This window comes from Neofelis nebulosa, chromosome 1, assembly GCF_028018385.1.
Source record: "Neofelis nebulosa isolate mNeoNeb1 chromosome 1, mNeoNeb1.pri, whole genome shotgun sequence".
Classification (NCBI taxonomy): Eukaryota; Metazoa; Chordata; class Mammalia; order Carnivora; family Felidae; genus Neofelis; species Neofelis nebulosa.
The window spans coordinates 6083136-6101942 of NC_080782.1; the positions used below are offsets into that span (position 1 = coordinate 6083136).

At 49.4% G+C, this 18807-nt stretch overlaps 1 protein-coding gene across 2 annotated transcripts in view; it reads left to right on the top strand.

Moving 5' to 3' along the window:
• The window catches only part of MTRR (5-methyltetrahydrofolate-homocysteine methyltransferase reductase), a 32442-nt gene that overhangs the window by 4617 nt on the left and 9018 nt on the right, over positions 1–18807 (top strand). For both annotated transcript variants that reach the window (XM_058715365.1, XM_058715369.1), the window contains exons 4-10: positions 1514–1631; positions 4181–4559; positions 8931–9053; positions 10642–10795; positions 11646–11734; positions 14172–14349; positions 18614–18656. In XM_058715365.1, the coding sequence (XP_058571348.1) occupies positions 1514–1631; positions 4181–4559; positions 8931–9053; positions 10642–10795; positions 11646–11734; positions 14172–14349; positions 18614–18656 (1084 nt within the window). The remainder of the gene's footprint in view (positions 1–1513; positions 1632–4180; positions 4560–8930; positions 9054–10641; positions 10796–11645; positions 11735–14171; positions 14350–18613; positions 18657–18807) is intronic.

Here is an 18807-nt window from a genome sequence, read left to right on the forward strand (position 1 = left end):
GACTCTAACTTAATTGCTTGGAGGTGGGGTCCTGGCATCAGTGGTTTTTAAAAGCTCCCAGGTGATTCTAATATGTATCCCAGGTTGGGAAACACTGGCCTCTGAGTTTCTGTGAAGTATAGGTTAAAAAACTAAGATAAAGGATCAGAAAGACCAGCTCAGCAAGATAGGACACCAGAGAGAGAATTCAGAGCCCATATTCCTGGCTTGTGATCTGTATTTTTCTTTGAATGCTCTTTGAGAATTATTTTGGGGAGGGTATCTGGTAAGGATGGATTATGCTAAGTGACTGATCAGAAATTTGAGGTTATGACGCTGACTAGGTTCTGTCTTACAGAACTTATTCAAATAAGAGGGGGGTTTAGAGTACTTACATGTTTTTATTCACGTTTTTCTGATTTCTTTTCAAGAATGAACACATGTTGCTTTAAAAAAATTCCTTGAAAAAAAGTATAGACTGAAGCCCATCCCAACCTTTCCGGTCATTCTTAGTCTGTTTATGCCCCCCTCCCTCCAAAAGCTCCCATGTTCTTGTTGGGAAGGTACATGGAGATGATTAAGTGAGAAATTGACCATTTTAATTTAAAATTTTTAACCAAGTATGAAAATGTTAGTCCATTTTCTTACCAGGAGACACAGAAGCAGTTCCTAATTCACCTCACACAGAAACATGGCAAGTGATTATATATTACCTGTCTCTGCTCTGGATTAGGGGTCAGTGAAATCAGTAAAGGACCAGCTGCTAAATATTTTGGGCTTTGCAGACCATGTGTTCTTTATAACAACTACTTCCCTCTGCTGTTGTGGCTTGATAGCTGCCATGAACACTACGTGCACAGATGGACTTGGCTGTGTTCCAGCACTTTATGTGAAGAAAGACAGCGAACGGTATTTATTTGGCTCACAGGCTGCAGTTTGCAGACCTCTCACTAGATCAGAAAAATCTGCAAAGACAGATGTTACGGTTTGTTTTTTTAACGTATCTAATTCTCGTTTTAAGGTTTCCTTCCACATTAAAAATTTTTTTTTAATGTTTATTTTTGAGAGAGACAGAGAGCAGGGGAGGGACAGAGAGGGAGGGAGACACAGAATCCAAAGTAGGCTCCAGGCTCTGAGCTGTCAACATGGAGCCTGACCCTGGGCTCGAACCCATGAATCATGAGATCATGACTAGAGCCAAAGTCGGACACTCAACCGACTGAGCCACCCAGGCGCCCCTAAGGTTTCCACATTTTTACAGATTCGCGTAAACAAACACATGAACATATTTTTGTTAACAGTGGCCAAGAAGTACTTGTTTGTGTTTCGATGCGTCTGATCCTTTAACATGGTAAGATAGAAGACGATCGTTTGCATGCTTAGTATTACTCAAGGAAAACCTCAGAAAACGTGAAGCTATACGTTATTTATTCGTTAATCAGCGTGTAGAATGTTGTTTTAAATACTCTATGTATCTGTTCTATGTACCTTCTTTAAATCTTACGGTGCACTAACAACCCGTTTGGGCTCCTAGGGCTGGGCGATTCAGAATACACATACTTCTGTAATGGCGGGAAAATCATCGATAAGCGACTTCAGGAACTCGGTGCCCAGCATTTCTACGCCACTGGACACGCAGATGACTGCGTGGGGTAAGGACAGACTGTGCGGTTTCCGCTCAGCCCCTACTGGTACTCGATGAAAGTCTGTGAGGTTCTAAAATGTGATGACTTTTGATTTAGCACTGAAGCTTTTATTTTGAAAGTGGTATTTTCATTTCCTTAGCTTTTTTAGCTCTAGGGCCAGAGATCAGCCGGAGCTTGATGTACGTATTCTGTTGACTTTAAGTGCCTCACTCATCTCAGTAGCTGCTACCGGAAGAAATTTGAAAAACCGCCCCAGTACTGTTATCTTTATCTTGAAGCATGTAGGTCTTTGTGAAAGTCCACATTTTTTTTTTAGGAACTTTGACGGCACGTGCGCTTGCTTCTCTGCCGCGCGCACAGGGGTGACTGCGTGCAGGTCCTCACGTGGAGGGCGCCCGGCAGGCCACGCGCCACCAGCAGAGAACACAGACCAGAGGCCTTCCCGGCACTCTGGGTGCCTAGGCTCTCTCCCTCGCCATCTTAATGGCCATTTGCCACCATGCCGGCCAGAAATAGAATTCCTGCTTCCATTAGATTATTCTCGTTTTTACAGTTCAGTATTTCGCTGCATGTGCGGCCTCTCAAATCCTCCTCGTGTGTCTGTTCAAAGGTCCTTCTAGATGTCGTGCTCCACCTTAGTTTATCACTTAGCCTTTGGCCGTTTTAGCCAGATTACAGCATACCCGCTTGCTTTTTCCTACTCGGTGCGTGTATTAAATTCATACTCACTTGATCTTTCTTTATGAATAATGACAGAGTCAGCAAATGTCTTGCTTTTCTGCATAGCGCCACCTCGCACGAGTGTGGCTCCACGTAACCCACCCTTCGGGTCTGCTTCCTCCGTCATTTCCTGCAGCTGCGATGCTGTGGACGTTTCCAGATCTCAGCACGCACGTTCTTAGTTGTGACAGAGCTCAACCGTGTTGCCTTGTGTCTTCACCTTTTAGTTTTGTTCCTTTATATTGATCTTTTTTTTTTTTGGTGGGTTTTTTGTCAGAATCCTTACCTCCCATTGTTCATCTCATAAGAGCCATTGACTTGCTGACTTCTTCTAGAACCCATTGGGCCTTTCCCTGAGCCCGTATTTTACGTCTTGTCAGGGGCATTGTTTCCCTGTGCATTCACCGGATGGAGTGTTAAAATTCTTAAGTGTATTAACCTGCATCTCTGAAACTTTTAACCTAACCACCTTACTTGAACTTACCCTCGTCTAAAATTGTTTTCAAGAAGGTATCCTGGCTTAGTGTACCCGTCACCACATTGATGGGTTCGGGATGCAGCGTGGGGTCCAAATCCCTGCGTCCAGATCCGGAACTATCCACCGCCTCTAGTGACCGTGAAACTTTGGTGGCGTTACTTCCCCCTCTCGTGCCACCATCTCTCCCTGTGTGAACTAGAGAATAGTAGTGTGTGTTGCGGAAAGTTTTGGGGAGGACTGGACGAACTGACACAGGCTGTCCTCTTGGAAGAACGTGTGCCACGTAGTCAGTACTCCGCGCACATTAGCTCTCCCGCGACAGTGTCATCGTCTTAATATCTCTGAGCCTTGAGAATGGCGTGTTCGATGGAGCGGCCGTCGTGGAACTCAGAGTTTTAGGTACTTGCTTTGCCAAAGGCTCGGAGGGGTGGCTGTGGAGCGTGGAACCAAATTTTGAGCTGTGAGCACCTAGTGAATCCAATGAGCTTATAGCCAGAGTCCTATGAAGACAGAAGCCTGGAATGTGCCTTCTCCTGCCATTTAACTTTATGAATTAGAATTTGTTTGATGTATCCTTTGAGTTGTGACTAAAAATGAGAAGGAGGTTATTTCCAGGGTTCCGATCCACTGTTTCTTACCCATCCATTCTTAAAGTTTCTCAGTTCAGGAAATATATGAGATGTTACTGTGGGCCTACCCTACTTTGGTTATTGGCAAATACACTACCACATTTTAAGGCCTACCTATGATTCACTCAACTTTCCTAAAGGATTATTAGTTTTTTCCTTTATGTTCAGACTTGCTGCAGATTTTATCAAAAATATCCAGAACCGGTTGAAGATTTGAATTATTTATACTTAGTCAAAATAGCATTAATCTGGAGTGATTTCGTGGTGATATTCTAATCTCTAGGGGGAAAAAAAGGTCAGTAAATTAGGTGAAAAAGTGAAGTTGCATTTGATCTATGTGATTGTCATGTGATATTAGAGTGGACTTGGATTTGGGGGGAGTTCTGTTAGCCTCGGAATTTAGCATGCCTGTTTAAAATCACAGCTGCTTAAAATAAATATCGCCAACTATAGAAAGTTAAGAGCAATCCCATTCCTCTTACCTATTACTAAAATGGCTTCATTTCCGTTCTGACATTGTTTGTGGCTGAAGTGCCGACGAACACAAAATAGTGTTGTTTTTAACTCGATCTCAAGTGTATTTTGTATTCCGAATCATTGTTACGTCTAGTGTTTTTGACCGCTTCATAGTGCTCAGCCAAATAGACTGCCGTTGCCCTAGTATTGCACATTTAAGTGGAGAACTTAGGCCTTTTTGTACTTTTTCCTTTTTTGTTACCACAATCCAGTTTAGAACTTGTGGTTGAGCCGTGGATTGACGGACTCTGGGCCGCCCTCACGAAGCACTTTACGTCCACTAGAGGAAAAGAGGAGATAAACGGAGCTCTCCAGATAGCATCGACTGCCTCCCAGAGGATGGATCCTGTGAAACCAGAATTATCGCACATTGAATCACGAGTTGAACTTCTGAGATTAGCCGACTCAGGCAGAAGGGATTCTGAGGTTCAGGAACAGAATGCAATGAACAGAGGTCAATCGAGTGCTCTGATAGCAGAGTCCGAGCCCTCACTCACCCACTCGGTTCCCCCACTGTCACAGGCCTCTCTGAACATCCCTGCCCTTCCACCAGAATATTTGCAGGTGCATCTGCACGAGTTTCTCGGCCAGGTAAGTGGCTTTACTTTATTCCTCGTGCTGTAGAATGTTAACTCACCAGGGGGTTTGTTTTGTTGTGGTTACATGACAACAGAGGGCAGCAAACTGTGGTCCACCACCTGTCCCGGAGATAAAGCTTTGTTGGAACACGGGCCTGCCCGTCCATTCCCACGTGGTCTGCGGCTGCTTCTGTGCTACGGCGACAGGGTTACGTGGTTACCGAGGCCTGCGAAGCCCGGCCCCTTTCTGGGAAAGTTTGTGTGTTGCAGAAGCGTTTGTGTTATTACATTACCTCTGTGGTTGAAGCAGCAAATGGTTAAGAGCTCGGTTTCTCTGTTATTTTGGAGAATTCTTTGTTGCGGGTACTCAGGAAATTACCTTAGCAGCTAAACTTAAAGCACTTCTTTATAGTAAAATCTCATTTCCAGCATGGCTTTTTGGTGTCTTGGGATGCTCCGTTTTGGGGATTAATTTTCTTGGCAACATCTTAGAAACTTGTTTTCGCCTATATTAAGTCACTTTCTTTTTTGTCAAGTGTATTTTTTGTACCAATAAGGAAGTGAGTTTAAAGTAGTCTGTAAATCTGGGGCACCTGGGTGGCTCGGTCAGTTGGGCGTCTGACTCTTGATTTCTGCACAGGTCTCGATCTCATGGTTTGCGAGATCGAGCCCCACATGGGGCTCTGTGCTGAGAGCGTGGAGCCTGCTTGGGATTCTCTATCTCCCTCTCTCTCAGCTCCTCCCCTGCTGATGCACACATGCTCCCTTGCTCCGTCTCTCAGTATAAATAAATGAACTTAAAAAAAGTCTGTACGTTTTGAGCATTAAGTTGGATAATATCTCATTTCTCGTCACTACTCTTCGGACATGCCTGGTACACATCTCCATTGAAAGCCAGTCTTTTGGGGCAGAGCCACACTCTGTCTTTAGAGTGGCTGACTGTGGAGTTCGTGCCGGCTCTCTCATGGAAACCACACCCTCAGGCCGCCATCCTGATTTCTTGTTTCTTGATTTTTTTATTTCAATTTTTTTGGGAGGTGGGAGAGGAGTGCATGCGTGGGGCAGAGAGGCAGAGGGAGAGGGAGAGAAAAAGATCTTAAGTCGGCTCCACACCCAGGGCAGACCCGGACGCAGGGCTCAGGACTTGATCTCACGACCCTGAGATCGTGGCCTGAGCCGAAATCAAGTCAGACGCTTAACCGACAGCCACCCAGGCGCCCCTCGATTCCTTATTTTTAATGAAGCAATTTAAATACGACTTTCTGGTATATTAGAACTGTTTTCTGACACCCGGTATGATGGTGGTTTTTTAACGTTTATAGCATCTCTCTGAAGCATCCAGATAAACAAGTCTTCATACATAAACAACTATTGGGTATCCTTCCGCTCGATTATCGCGTGAATTGTCGATGGAGGCGATGACAGTAGGTACAGCTTTGTCAGGTCTGGGAACCGACGCGAGCGCCTCTAACAAACTGGCGCACAAGCGGGTCCGGGGCCCCTGTTGCACGCTGCGGGGACGGATGCACGTGGCAGAGGCGTGTGTGAACGTGATTGCCCGACCGGGCGCTTGAGGAGGATCTAAGGAGGTGTCTGTTACAGGAAGTGTCCTTAAATAAGCGTCAGTTGCCGGGAGTGTGGTTGAAAGGCTGAAAATCTCAACCGGTTAAGGGATGTTTGTGTACATTGCCCAAAGGATATGCTTAGAGGATAAGGGCTCGGACAGAGATTTATCTTAGGCCATCCTCCTGGGGTGGTCACGTTAGGGAAGGGGAGAGGAGGGGAGGAGCCCTGGGAGAGCGGCCAGTCCCGCTCCACAGCACCTGTGCCCTTCCTGGGGGGCTCTTGGGCTGTGGGGCCTCTGGGCTGCGGGACCGGCCACGGGACCCCTTAGCCCCCGTCACTCAGACCCCGCACGGCTGCTACCTGATGTGTCGCCTGGTGTTGGGGTCGGAGCAGCCATCCTAGGATCCCAGGTGTGGAAGGTGCAGGCCTGCCCCAGGCTGTCCCGCTTCTCCCAGGTGAGGTGAGGTGACGGACAGGACTCATCGGTGCGTCCTCTGCTGGGAGGTGCAGGCCTGCCCCAGGCTGTCGGGCTCCCGGAGGTTGTACCGAGAGCGCTGGCCCCTCGGTCTGCACAGGGCGTGGGTCCTCCCGGGGACACCCGCACACCAGCCACGTGTCCCCCGTTGGGTCCGATGGGCACCGTGGCACTGTGGGTGGGCTCGTGTGCCGTGCTGCAAGTCCAGATGTCCCACCTTGAGCCGGATTGCCGTAACAGCCGGCCGGAGCGTTGCCACGGTCTGTTCCGCGTGGAAGCGTGTGGTCTTCTTTAGGGAGAGACGTGGAGAAGAGCAGACTGGCTAAGTCTGTGTCCACGTGCCGTGCGCCTGAGGCCGTGTGGATCTGATCTCTCAGAGGAAGCCATCCCGCGCGGAGGCCGAGCTGGGGCTTCCTGCTTGTTTGTGTTTCTTGTGGTTCCTCGTCGTCCTCCCCGAGGGTCCGCCTGGTCGTTGCAGGGCCCAGGTTGGCGAAGTGGATGGAGACCGTCCCTGGTCCTGTCGACTTTTAGGGATGATATCTGTGCCTGCAGTTCCTCTCAGGATGCTGGATGTTTCCCTTTGTACCTCGTGGCGGGAGAAGGCCACATCAAACTCACAGGCTTCCTCGTGGCCTTGCCACCACATAGCCCTGAGCCCCCCAGGGTGAGATGCCCTAGTGGGGGCGTGGGCGTGGCTTGCAGGGCAGAGGACTCACGCAGCAGGGAGTTCTTGCTCTCCGTAGGAAGAAGTAGCCACTTCTGCAGGCTCAGCAGGTTCAAGGGAATCTAAGGATTCAAGATTTTGAAGCTTCACGTCCCCCTGTCAGCTGCCAGGAGACCATTCTTTTCCTGTCAGAGTCAGGCCTCAGCCTTCTGTCCCGAGGCAAGAGACAGCAGCTTCTTTGGATGCCGTGGAGGATGTTCTCTGGCTTCCACGTTTAGTTTATAAGTGTTTTCTCAGCTTTTGCGTTTTTTTCCAGAGGTGTCAACGAAGTTTAGTAAAACCCACAACTCGACCGGCCGTATCAGTGCTATTCCCCCTTAGATCTCCAGCACCAGCTACTGTCCAGTGCGTTCCCTTTCATGGTGCGCCCTCCCACTTAGCTCCCGCCTTGCCGCCTTGTGCTCTGTCTCCCCTCTGCCACCGGTGTCGTGTGCTGTTGTCAGCCAGGTGGGTGATCCAGCTCCAAACTCCCGTTTTAGCGTCTTGAAGCCACTCTAGCACCGGCTGTCACAGACTGGGTTCCTGTAAATCGAACTACGTGATTATTTTTAGGGTATCCCCTTGAGAGCCTCACCTTGGGGAGAGGGGGGGCAGAAGCAGGAGGGGGCACGGTGAGAAGTGGGCTGCGAGGTGTTCCAGCAACGGCCCCAGCCTATCTCACGGGGTTCTCCGGAGCTGGGATGGCCCTTCAGAGTTGGCCAGAGTTGGGGCAAAGGGACTGGGCCTTTATGGTCATCAGCTAGTCATTGTGTATGGGCTGCCTCTGAAAGGAGGTGCGACTGGGGTCCCAGATGACCACGAGCCAGCTGAGGGCCGTCTGCTGACAGTGCTGCCAGCAGCCCTGCTGAAGGCTGTCTCTGGCGGGGGGCTTCTCCCGGTAGCCCTATGTCATGACTGTCAGGCTCTGAAGTCTGACGCTTTTCCCAGTTTTCCCATCTAGCCGTGTATCCAGTGTTAACTGACTAGCGTTTTGTAAGTTTCTGTCTTCAAAAGAGCTGAGGAGCATCAGGGTAGGAAAGGGGTGGAAATAGTGCAACCAATTGGATTTCTTTGTGGTTTCCCAAGACCTGGGCTTGCTAATACGGGAGCCACTAGCCATGGGTGGCCACTTAAAGTTAAATAAATGAAAATAAGAGTTGTTTGTTAGGCACACGCGTCTGGTGGCTCCTGTGCTGACCAGGGCGGGTGCGGAACATTCCCGTCGTCAGTGCCCAGCAGGCTGAAGGTTCTCAGGAACATCTCTGCAGGCGTCTTCCAGCCTTAAACATCTGTCCTTTCCTTTACAGTCTCCTTCCTGACATAATGCATGCACGCTGCCTCCTTTTGCACAGTTTACTTGGAAGACTATTAGACCTTTACACGAAAATGCTGGTGCCTGATGTTTTCAATATATATCCCAGAAATGTACCTAATAACCAAGGCATTTAAGATCTGGATGAGCTATCTCTTCTGAAAGATTGAGAGGCGTGTGTCTGTAGCCATTTGCCTTAGAAACAAATTCTTCAATAGCTAGGATGTTTTCTAACACCCTATAGATCTTACCTAGTCACTGAGTGAAGCAATGGTGAGTAAAATTGGAAATCGCATTTAGTGATATTTTATCACATTTGTCGCCCGAGGAGGAAAGCCGAGCATCTGTGACTCCCGTGGATCCAGTTTTTCAAGTTCCAATTTCAAAGGCAGTTCAGCTGACTACGAACGATGCCATCAAAACCACTCTCCTGGTGGAATTGGACATTTCAGTAAGTTCCAGAAGCTGTTTCTGAGCCCCGTGTGCTGTCGAGGGGCTGCTGTGGTCCCCACGCTCGGGAAGGAGGACGGTCTCTGGCCGACACCAGGCCCGCTCATTCTCGACCCCCCATGTTTTCTCCCCACGTCACACCTGTTTTCTTTTGACTTCGGGGGTGTGTGGGGGTGGGGCTACAATGAGGAGGGATGTGGGAGGTGAGTTGATTGGAGAGAACAGTGGCGCCAACTATATAGTGTCTCTCGCCTGGGAGAGAACAGCGTCCCCTCACTCAGTAAGCCATGAAAAATAGCAGCCTCAAAGCGGCATTTCCGTCCGAGAAGAGCCCTGAGAGAGGCAGCCGGTTGTTGGAGGGTGGTCGGGAGCAGAGCTCAGACCCGGCCGGGCACCGACCGCTTCATTCCTCGTCGTCGTGGTGGCTCTCGTGCCTTGAGAATCCGGGAGAAGTCACGGATCCCTCCAGAAAGATGGTGATATGCGTTCTCATGTAGTTTTAGGGGCACGTGCTGTGTCTCAGCTCCATCCACGAGCCACTGCCCGGCCCCTGCCCCGAACCACTGGCCTCCTGTGACCTCAGGGCCGGAGGCTCCAGAGTCCCTCAGCTGTGTATTTCGGTGGGGGTTCCGGGAAGGGGGTTGTGCTTTCAGAAAAGGGAGTCAGGGCCGTCTGTAGATTTCGCTGAACTTCTGACAGGAAGAGAGAAACGACAGGCATCAAACTAAGTGGTTTTGCTGGCATACGATTGAGTAGTTTCCCGTTCCTTTGGAAGTATTGTTAAATGTTCTGTGTATACCAAAACGTTTTCTTTTTCATTCTGTGTCACACTCTTGTCGTAAAATGGTGAGGGTTGGCCGGTAGGTGGGTTCACGCTGTGTCCCTCACTGGCCGGGGATGAGAGCACGTGTGGTCGGAGGTCTCCGGATCCTGCACTCGTTCTGTGTCACTCTGTGAACCGCTGTGGGGGGCACGTGGATCTTCCAGTCCGCGTTCATTCACAGCAGCAAAGCCAAGTGCTGGAACGTCTTCTGCTCAGTAAGGAAGAAATACAATGTCTCTCCTGCCCTTGTTCTTCCCCAAAAGAAAAAACTAAAGGAAATCGAGGACCAATGCAGACAGCCTCAGGAAGTTTCTCTCGCTCGTAATATGCGTGTTTGCCTGAGAGGGAATTTTACGTTGATGATTAAAACATTTACTGAGTCACCTTAAATGAGAAAGGTTTTAACATTGTAAAAAATACTCAAATGGTCGAAACAAAACACTGGGTAACTATGGAAGTTTTTTTCTTTAAAGTAACTCCCGAGGCCCCTGGCTGGCTCAGTCCATGGAGCATGTGACTCTCGATCTCGGAGTTGTGAGTTGGAGCCCTGCGTGGGGTGTATAGGTTACTTTAAAATTAAAAAAAAAAATAACTCCTAATAAAAGGTTTGTTCAATTGGGCTTATTTTTTGAAGTTAGAATCATTTTGTTTCTAGTTCCTATTTTGAAATGAGAATATAATAAAAACATATTTTTGTTACCCCACGGCTCAAACTCTTATTAACTCATATGTGCTTTTTTTTCCTTCCATGTTGGTTCTTCTCTAGAAAACAGATTTTTCCTATCAGCCTGGAGACGCCTTCAACGTGATCTGTCCCAACAGTGATTCTGAGGTTCAACACCTACTCCAAAGACTGCAGCTCACAGACAGAAGAGAGCACTGTGTCGTCTTGAAAATTAAGGGTGACACAAAGAAGAAAGGTACAGCCCCGATCTGTTATTTCTTAAGGTGTTGTTGGACCAACGCATGGGAGGTGACCAGTGCAGGCCCTCCTTCCCCAACCCTGTGTGATGGCTGCACAGGTGGCCTGAGGCCTGGCGCCCCGTCAGTGGGTGGGACACGGGCACGTGCTGGCCTGCCGGTTTCTTAACTTTTACACCCATCACACGGGGTGGGATGATCATGCATTTTCTGCTTACTGGAACACTGCTGGACAGGACACGTGAGTGTAACCGAGTCTGTTCGTTGGCTTTCTGCACTTAGCATTATTTTGTTATGGAGTTCTACGAGAGTTGTCCTACAGTAAACTCTTATTATATGGACCTTTTTAAGGTTTGCTTATAATGTGTATTTCTCATAGCATATTTATTGCTTATTTAGTATATAAAAATAGTTTTCCATAATTAAGGGGCATTATTTGTTTTTTCAGTTATTTGCCTAGAATCTTGGAGTTTCATCAATTCTAAAATTCTTTTTGAGAATAATATGCATTGTTAATGGACAAGAGCCATATTTTGGTTTTTGGTTGTTTTTTTGTTTTGGTCCTTGGCTTTGGATAATTTCCCTCTTGTTTGGTATACCTAGATTTGGTAGGTGTGGCTAATAATACTATGGAATTTATAATTCTTTTATTTATTTTTGCAAAGTGGATTTTTTTTCCCTATAAACATTTTGGGAAAATTTTTTGACTGGATAAACATTGCCACAAATCCTATTGTACCTTGCTAGCACGGTAATGTAAAGAATACAGGTAATTGTGTTTTTAAGGATGCAAAAACATTCTATTCTTTATTTTTTGTGTCATGAACTCTTTCCTGTGTGCCTGAAAAGGAGCAGCCTTACCCCAGCACATCCCCGAGGGACGCTCTCTCCAGTTCATTCTCACCTGGTGCCTTGAAATAAGAGCAGTTCCTAAGAAGGTACATCTCTTTGGGTGACTATTTGCAAGTATACTTAGCTCTGTGTAAGATTCATTAAATCTGGTATCTGCCCTTTGAAGGCTTAGAAGATACGGCGTTCAGGGCATCTTTTCAAGAGTTTCCAAGCGTGTATGGTATTTGTCATGGACAAATACTTTTGGGGTTGTGCTTATATTGAAATTTTGTGTTTTCTTTTTTTAAAAAAAATTTTTTTTAACGTTTATTTATTTTTGAGACAGTGAGAGACAGAGCATGAACGGGGGAGGGTCAGAAAGAGAGAGGGAGACACAGAATTGGAAACAGGCTCCAGGCTCTGAGCTGTCAGCACAGAGCCCGACGCGGGGCTCAAACTCACCGACCGTGAGATCATGACCTGAGCCGAAGTCGGCCGCTCAACCGACGGAGCCACCCAGGTGCCCCAAAATTTTGTGTTTTCTGTTGAAATGACATTTTTCTTATTCTTACCAGCCGTTAACTTGATGTGACACGTTAATCAGCGATTAAGGTGACCCCAGATGACCTTGTGTTCTCCTACTGCACAGGGACACTTTTTCTAATTGATGACAGGAAGCTTATGAGGGTGCAGGCCTGTTTAATGTTGGGATCTCTTCCGGGTGAAAGCACACAGTCACCTACTGTTAAATCAGAATTAAAGGATTCGGGGAGGTTACGGATGTCTCTAGATGAATGTGCAGAGAGAATGATCCACTAGGTGTCAGTAGGATGCCAGGAGCTGCGTTTTGAAGATGCTCGTACCTGATTTCTTCCAACCGCGTCCCTACACAGATCCAAATGGGGAAACTTTGCCGGCCGCACTTCGCCAGTGAGCGTGGGTGGTGCCTCCATCAGGGTGCCCTCCACAATGCCGTTTCTGCTCTCTGTCGTATTCGTCGTTTGTTGCATGCAGCCTTTGGGAAGCAAACTCCTTTAGAGAGAGGCTCAGCCCTGGATGTAATTTGAGTAAATTTAGAATTCACTGTGATGAGAACTTCCTGATTAAACACAGTACGTTTCACAATTTAGTTCAGCTCTACCTTTCCATACAGCGAATATACATAAACATATTTTTCCTTACTATAAAAGTAACATTCTCACTGTAAAAATTCTGGACACAAAAATGAGGAACTCAGGAACTCAGGAGCTCGTGTACCCCAGGGTGGGAAGGTATCCTGCCTGCGACCCGTGCAGAGAAGTGGGGTGCTCGTTCACCCCACACGGTTTCTGAGTGCTCGGTCTGTGTTTGGCCCTGTGCCTGGCATCGTGAAGAAGCCTTGCAGTGTGTTAGTCCCAGGATAGTTCAGGCAGAGCTCCTGAGCTGAGCCACTGGAATCCCGTGACCCCTCACGAGAGGAGGGACCTCATCCTTCCTGTTGGGGGGTCCAGGGCACGAGGTGCTTGAGCCATGGGGTGACAAGTAGGGAGTGTCTGTTAGCATCTCATTTAGCACTGGAAACAGAGGACTCGCTTACTTGCTTTGTCCCTAAAGAACCCCGGAGCGGTGACAGCTGTATGTGCCATTTAACGGGTGTATGTCCTTAAGAACCATCTATATGTATGTCATGGTCCGAATACGTGGAAACCGGAAGTCGTTACTAGCAAGTTTGGTCTTTTGTCCAAGAGTTTGGACTTGGCTCTTTGAGGCTTGGGATTCAGGATGTCATTGCTTGGCTTTCTTCGTTTCTGTTCTCCTCCTCTTTCTGCAGTGAGTCTGAGGTGACTCAGAGAGTCCGTGTGCAGGAGGCTTCTCGATGCTCTGGCCTTGCCTGTCTTTGCAGCCTTTGTCCTGCGCCCCCATTTCCCTGCGTGCTAGTGAATACGGCATGGCCCCGGGGAGCGTGCTTTTGCCAGCCGCCTGTGCCTTTGCGGAACCGCTGGCCGCTTCGCCCTCCTGACCGTCTCTTCCACGGCCCAGGGTTGCATTCCGGGACACCCTGGCTGCCGAAGCCCCTATCGGGGTAGTTGGCCTCCTGAGCACTCTCACGAGCTGGGAGCCCTTAGGGCAGAGCAGGGGTAGTGCCCAGTGCCTTTTGTATAAAGGGCTTACCGGTTAGCAGAGGAGAGAAGTCTAGCTTGTGGTCATCTGCTAAGACAAGAACAGGTATTTTGTCTCGAGTTAAAATGAGGAGTTACGAGACTCCTGATCACTGTTACTCAAGTACACCAGACACGACATCTGAGGTCGTACTTGGGACTGAATCACATTGGTTTGGGAAACAGGAAAGGTGACCGAAAGTAGAACGTGGGAGGGCACTTTCTTGAGCAGGCTGAATGAAAGCACATAGGTGCCAGCCAAGTTCTCTCTCCTGATCACACACCTAGATGCGTGACCGGGTGCGTCCCCAGGTGACCAGGTGCGTTCCTGGGTACGTACTGACGGAAGATTCGCGCAGCCTGGCCCCACGTGGTACTTTCAACCTGCTTCCTCCTCTGGCCGCAGGCGATGCTGAGAGCCCTGGCGGAACACGCGGCCGGCCCAGATAGGCGCAGGCTGCACGAGCTGTGCAGCAGGCAGGGCGCCGCCGACTACGGCCGCTTCGTGCGGGACGCCCACACCGGGCTCCTGGACCTCCTGCTGGCTTTCCCATCCTGCCAGCCTCCGCTGGCGCTCCTGCTCGGTGAGTGCTCCTGGCCCTGCGCCCCAGGGGCCCTCCCGTGAGTGCTCCCCGGCCCTGTGCCCCAGGGTCCCTCTCATGAGTGCTCCCGGCCCTGTGCCCCAGGGGCCCTCCCGTGAGTGCTCCCAGCCCTGCGCCCCAGGGGCCCTCCCGTGAGTGCTCCCCGTCCCTGTGCCCCAGCGTCCCTCCCATGAGTGCTCCCGGCCCTGTGCCCCAGGGGCCCTCCCGTGAGTGCTCCCCAGCCCTGTGCCCCAGGGTCCCTCCCATGAGTGCTCCCCGGCCCTGTGCCCCAGGGTCCCTCCCATGAGTGCTCCCCGGCCCTGTGCCCCAGGGGCCCTCCCGTGAGTGCTCCCCGGCCCTGTGCCCCAGGGTCCCTCCCATGAGTGCTCCCGGCCCTGCGCCCCAGGGGCCCTCCCATGGGTGCTCCCCACCCCTGCGCCAAGGGCCCTCCCATGAGTGCTCCCGGCCCTGCACCCCAGGGGCCCTCCCGTGAGTGCTCCCCGGCCCTGTGCCCCAGGGTCCCTCCCATGAGTGCTCCTGGCCCTGCACCCCAGGGGCCCTCCCATAAGTGCTCCCCACCCCTGCACCAAGGGCCCTCCCGTGAGTGTCCTGGCTCTGCACCCCAGGGTCCCTCCCAAGAGTGCTCCTGGCCCTGTGCCCCAGGGGCCGTCCCGTGAGTGCTCCCTGGCCCTGTGCCCCAGGGGCCCTCCCAGAAGTGCTCCCCACCCCTGCGCCAAGGGCCCTCCCGTGAGTGCTCCTGGCCCTGCACCCCAGGGTCCCTCCCATGAGTGCTCCTGGCCCTGTGCCCCAGGGGCCCTCCTGTGAGTGCTCCCCGGCCCTTTGCCCCAGGGGCCCTCCCATCAGTGCTCCCCACCCCTGAGCCAAGGGCCCTCCTGTGAGTGCTCCCGGCCCTGTGCCCTAGGGGCCCTCCCATGAGTGCTCCCCACCCCTGAGCCAAGGGCCCTCCCGTGAGTGCTCCTGGCCCTGCACCCCAGGGGCCCTCCCGTGAGTGCTCCCCACCCCTGCGCCCCAGGGGCCCTCCCGTGAGTGTGCCCCACCCCTGCGCCAAGGGCCCTCCTGTGAGTGCTCCTGGCCCTGTGCCCCAGGGGCCCTCCTGTGAGTGCTCCCCACCCCTGTGCCCTAGGGGCCCTCCCGTCTGTCTGGCAGGTGGCAGGTGGGAGCACGTCTCTGGGAGGGAGCCTCTGTGTCTGGGTCTTCCTGGAAGTGGGAAGAACCCCGCTGCCACAATGTTTATTTCCTTACTTCGTCCTTCTGCCATCATCATAATCGTCTGAGCTTCCTTGCAGCCAGTGGTCATTCTCCTTCTTTGGATTGGACTTCAGCGTCTTTTCTATTCATTCAGCTATGGTTTGGAAAGTTTTTTTGCTCAGATTTTACCGAAAAAGGAGTTTCCCGAAGGAAACCAGGTTTTTCAAAGCTGATAGGCATCAGGTGTACGTGACAGAGGTTAAGGAGGTGGGTGCTCTCTGTGCACAACACAGAGGTGTTGCCGCTGGGCACGTCCAGTTCAGGGTGCTCCCAGGGCGGCAGGGGCCCCCCGTGTCGTACCGGCACATGCTGCCTCGTGCAGGGAGCCTCCGGGCTTGAGGCTTGGGTGAACTAGCCACAGAATGTCCAAATGTAGCATTACCTTGATTTTCATCCACACTGTCTCTTGGAGTCTTTGTTCCAACAGAAGAGAGAAGACCTCCCTGAGGAACTGTGTGTCAGGGGGTGACTTTCTGCAGCCTCCGTGGGGACCACAGACGTGTACCAGGGATGGTGACGGACAAGTGTGCAGGAGTCTTGGACGCGTAGTACTTTCCTGTCCCCTAGCTGTTTTGCTGTGGCGATAACTAGTAAAACCTTCAGAATTGCATTATCTTTGGTTCCAGGAAAACGTATATCCTGCCTCTCACTGTTAGGCCACAAGGTGCCCCGTTGTCCCGCAGAATTAGCTGTGTGCTCCTCTATAAGTCAGATCCTGCGTTATTTCCCTTCTTTTTTTAAGTTTATTTATTTTGAGGGTTTTGAGGGAGAGAGAATACACGTGCATGAGTGGCGAGCAGGGCAAGGGCAGAGAGAGAGAGAGGGAGAGAGAGAGAGAGAGAGAGAGGGAGAGAGAGGGAGAGAGAGGGAGAGAGAGGGAGAGAGAGGGAGAGGGGGAGAGAGGGAGGGAGGGAGAGAGAGAGAGAGAGAGAGAGAGAAAGAAAGAGAAAGAAAAAGAAAGAAAGGAAAGAAAGAAAGAAAAGAAAGAAAAGAAAGAAAAGAAAGAAAGAAAATCCCAAGCAGACTCCACACCCAGTGTGGAGCCCGATGCGGGGCACAGTTTTACGAACCGTGAGATCATGACCTGAGCGGAAATCAAGAGTCGGACATTCAACTGACTGAGCCCCCCAGGCGCCTTTTTCCCTTTTTCTTAGTACTCCTTTTCCTTGTCCTCAAAATGGTGAAGTTTCTGAGCGAGGCAGCTCCTCCCACTTCCCCGTATTCAAAGGGACGCTCCTCCCCTTCCCAGTGGAGTCTGTGGAGGGAGAACGGGGGTTGGGAGAATAACCAGAACATGTGTAGACAAACTGTAAGAACTCTTGTGAAGCTCCCCAGCATATGAGAATAGGTTTCTGTTCTTTTCACCGATTTGGTGTCTTTTAACTTTTGTATAGCATTTATTACACAGTTATGTAAAAAATGAGTAAAGGCATTGAGGCTTAAAAAATTAGATTATTGGGGCACCTGGGTGGCTCAGTTGGTTGAGTGTCTGACTTCAGCTCGAGTCATGATCTCACAGTTGGTGAGTTTGAGCCCCATGTCGGGCTCTATGCTGACAGCTCAGAGCCTGGAGCCTGCTTCGGATTCTGTGTCTCCCTCTCTCTGCCCCTCCCCTGCTCATGCTCTGTCTCTGTCTCTCTCTCAAAAATAAATATTAAAAAATTATTTTCCAGCTTCTTTAAAGAAATTGAACGTATCTAAAGCTTATATTATGTTGAGCCCTTTCTAAGCCTTATTCTGCTATTTTTAAATTTTAGAACAGGTCTTTCCCAGTTTTTACTAGAGAACTACTAAATGTATAACGTTGAACACAAAAAGTTTCAGAGTTTGTTAGTGGACAGTTAGGTATTCAAGTAGTGAATCTTTTTTTTTTTTTTTTTTTTTTTATGAAATTTATTGTCAAACTGGTTTCCATACAACACCCAGTGCTCATCCCAAAAGGTGCCCTCCTCAATACCCATCACCCACCCTCAAGTAGTGAATCTTTGACTTTTTTTTAAGTTTATTTACTTTGAGAGAAAGGGAGAGTAGGGAAGGGGTTGTGTGGGTGTAGGGGAGAGAGAGAATGACAGAGGGAGAGAGAGAGAATCCCAAGCAGGCTCTGTGCTGCCAGTGCAGGGCCCAACTCGGGCCTCAGACTCACAAACCATGAGCCATGACCTAAGCCCAAATCAAGAGTTGGTTGCTTAATCGACTGAGCCACCCAGCTGCCCCGACTCTTTGACCGACTTTTAAAAGAGCACCAATGTATTTGGAAACCACTGGGTTCTGGATAACTTAAAGGTTTTACCACTACATTCCCATTTTCTTCTTACTATATAAATATAAGAAGGAAAAATATTTCAAGCCTAAGTATTTCCCATAATCCTTAACACCCTTAATCTTTTGGGGGTCATGATCTTATTTGAAATATGAAAACTCTGGACACTTCTCAGAAAACTGCACACACATAGCGAATTTAATGAGTTTCTTGATTCTGAAGCCCCTTCATGGATGCTTTTATTATCCTTTGGGTTAAGAAGCTAGCTTTAGAAAGACACACTGATTTGCAGTTAAAGGAATGCCACGTGTCTGGTTTTTAATGTGAGGAATTGGAAAAAGTATTCAGTCATAATTTGCTTAGTCACAGTGAATTTACACATGCTCTAAAATATGCTTTAGAGTGGGAGAGAGCCAAAGCATAAGAGACTCTTAAAAACTGAGAACAAACTGAGGGTTGATGGGGGTGGGAGGGAGGAGAGGGTGGGTGATGGGTATTGAGGAGGGCACCTTTTGGGATGAGCACTGGCTGTTGTATGGAAACCAGTTTGACAATAAATTTCATATATTGAAAAATAAAAATAAAATATGATTTAAATGCAAACATGTTATTTTGGGTATTCGAAATAAAAAAAAAAATAGGCATCAAACTCAGACTTGAATTTTGACAAACCCTTACATATAATTTTTTTTTCAGTAGCAGTGAATTCATTGCTTGTTTTCATTCTTTTTTTTCTAGAGCATCTTCCTAAGCTCCAGCCCAGACCATATTCGTGTGCAAGGTACTGATATTTACTAACACATAGCATCTCTCTCCCAAAATATTGTGAATCTCCGACTTCTAAATCCTTATTAGTTCCAAATTCACCCGGTGGAAGTTTAATCTGATTTGTGGAAGACAATAGCGGGGACATGATAGGGAATGAAGGAGAC